The sequence below is a fragment of the Chiloscyllium plagiosum genome, chromosome 8 (genome assembly GCF_004010195.1).
Source record: "Chiloscyllium plagiosum isolate BGI_BamShark_2017 chromosome 8, ASM401019v2, whole genome shotgun sequence".
Taxonomy (NCBI): Eukaryota; Metazoa; Chordata; class Chondrichthyes; order Orectolobiformes; family Hemiscylliidae; genus Chiloscyllium; species Chiloscyllium plagiosum.
This window is the reverse complement of record NC_057717.1, coordinates 99,004,378-99,007,033: the sequence shown is the minus strand read 5'-3', so window position 1 is coordinate 99,007,033 and position 2,656 is coordinate 99,004,378. Positions and strand designations below refer to the sequence as shown.

The 2,656-nt window shown below is 50.0% G+C and overlaps 1 protein-coding gene across 1 annotated transcript in view; it reads right to left on the bottom strand.

The window, feature by feature from the left end:
• Positions 1-603: 603 nt before the first annotated feature.
• LOC122552224 (protein lyl-1-like) overlaps positions 604-2,656 on the bottom strand; it is a 37,776-nt gene continuing 35,723 nt past the window's right edge. Inside the window, exon 4 of the mRNA XM_043694868.1 lies at positions 604-2,468. Within this exon, the coding sequence (XP_043550803.1) occupies positions 1,927-2,468 (542 nt within the window). The 3' untranslated portion in view covers positions 604-1,926. The remainder of the gene's footprint in view (positions 2,469-2,656) is intronic.

The window sequence follows — 2,656 nt, the reverse complement described above, 5'->3', positions numbered from 1 at the left end:
AAATGGAGAGAAGTGGGGGAGAGGAAGTGGGGGGAGGTGGGGCGGGGGGGAGAGAGAAGTGGGGGGATGTTAGGGAGGGGATCTCAGAGCCTAGCAACTACAACCATGGCCACCAATGATGGAGTCCTCAGGGATTGACAGGGGAGATGTGGAAGGATTGTTTTTCCATGGACCAGACAGTATCATCTCAAAGTGAGGAGACACCCAATTAGGACAGAGATGAGGGGGAGTCTGTTCTCTGTAGGGTGGCGAATCTGTGGAATTTTGAGAATGGGTTATTAATTATTTTCAAGGCTGAGAGAGATTTTTAATTAGTGAGGGAGTCAAGGGTTGTAGGGAAAAGGCAGGAAAGTGGAGTTGGGGATGATCAGATCAGCCACGATCTCATTGAGCAGACTCTGATGGGCTGAATGGCCTCCATCTGCTCTGACACCTTACAGTCTTATGCTTGACGTACAAACAATCTCTCTTCACCGGTCTTGAGGACTTGTGAGTGACGTTCGACAAGTGAATTTAGACGGAAGACCTGCCAAATTCCAAACCTGCCCGATCTGATCTCGCAACAATGACCTCCACAAGACGGAATTTGGTAAAAGGAAAGTGAGATCCAGTATTACGTAGAAATTGTTTTCATTTTATTTTTAAAACACACACGCATAATAAATAGAACAGTAGGCGATGGCAAGTGTGACATTGATTGCAATAAATACTTTACGCAGGAATTATGGCAGCTGTGACGCAGTGTGAGAGTTTATTTGTCTATTTTATGGAGATTACAGTCAGTTCTGCTATAGCTTGCGTTTCTTCAACGCAAATTGGCTATAACGCAATTGAAGAATTTTGACCATGATTTGCATACCACCACAAACTTGCCTTACCTGTAACTGGTTACATTGCGATCCTGGTCCCATTCGGTGTAAATTGCACTGCTATTACACGATTTTATTACAGCGCGGGAACGAAACTATCGCGTTATATCAGAACTGACTGTAGGAGGCAGCAAGGGAGCTCAGGGTTAGATTTTCTCTGTGCACTGCACCTTAGGTACATTCAGAGAGAAGGAGGGGATCATTTCTCATGGTGGGTGGAGGAATTCCTTCCTTCCCCCCACAATATTGATGGGCTGAGGTGGAGGTGGTATGCTCCCAGTTCACTCAAGATGTTGCTTTGGCAATTTTTAAAATTTAAACAAGGTGGTGATGTTCGAGACTTCAGTTTCAGGCCATCCTGCGGCTGACCAGGAATCTCTCCGACCCTTAGCACCCGCTACTGCTGTCAATTGGAAACACCTGCACTTTTATATCTAATTGGCCGCATTATTAAGTCGGTCATACCAGTGCTACTGACTCAGAGGTAGGGACGCTACCTCCTGAAACTCAAAGTGCAGGGAGAGGGGAGTCAAATGAGGTTATCCACCAATGAGACTCCTCACACGATCACGAATTGGTGGCTCATACACTATCACACTTGCAATGACCTAATATCCTCTATGTGTTAATGGACAGGGCAACACACCAATTGGTCTTCCTGACACACTGGAACATCTCAGCTTTTTGGCTAAATGGTTTCACCTTCACAGAAGACACTTTGTCAACAAAACACGCAGCGTTGTCTTGGAATCAAACCACCGTGAAACATTCTCCATGTGGCACCCGCTGTCTGTGGGGCCCACCTGATTGTCATTGGCTTGCTCAGTCAGAAGAGAACTGACCTCTGGACTGACAGAGATGGGCTTCGAACTAACTGAGGCACCAGGTCAGGGTGGAAATTAAAACTAGCTTCCGGTTTCCCCAACTTGGCGTTAATCGTCAACTCTGAGTGCTCTCTGAACCCAGTCCAAGCAGGAATGAGATAATGGCAGAGGGGATCACAGTCTGGGCGTGATGTTCCCTTTCTCTCTCTCTTTCTGCAGTTCATTCCCGTTCATCACCGATGAGCTGTGGCCAGCACAGAAGCCAGGGTCGGTTCCTGCGTTTCCGGCTCTGTCTTTATCAAATGTTCCCGATCCTCCTCCTCCTCTGTGTTTGGGCTCCCTCCGTCGCCGTAGCAACTGGATGAAGGTGAGGCGGTGGTGACGGACGAGAGTTGCCTCTTCAGGGCCAGGGTGGGGATCGCCATCAGGCCCAGCTTTTGGGGGAGAGTTCGGGATGAGGGAGCAGGCGCTGCGTCTGTCGCCGTGCCCCGGCAGGAAGCGTCTGGGCTGTGGGAACCACACAGGCCGTTGGTCCTGAGGGGAGGCCGTGGTCCCACCTCGGGTTCCTCCTGCACTGCCTGGTCCCCGAGCAGCTTGACCAGGAAGTTGATGTACTTCATGGCCAGCCGCAGGATCTCGTTCTTGCTGAGCTTCTTGTCTGGGGGGTGGGTGGGGATCAGCTTGCGCAGATCAGAGAAGGCCCCGTTGACGTTCTGCTGCCTCCAGCGCTCTCGGCTGTTGGTGAACATCCGGCGCACCACTTTCTGGGGAGGCCCTGAGAGAGACAGAGAGAAAGAGAGAGAGACAGAGAGACAGAGAGAGAGAGAGAGACAGAGACAGAGAGACAGAGAGAGAGAGACAGAGAGAGAGAGAGAGAGAGAGAAACAGAGAGAGAGACAGAGAGACACAGAGAGAGAGAGAGACAGAGACAGAGAGACAGAGAGAGAGAGACAGAGAGACAGA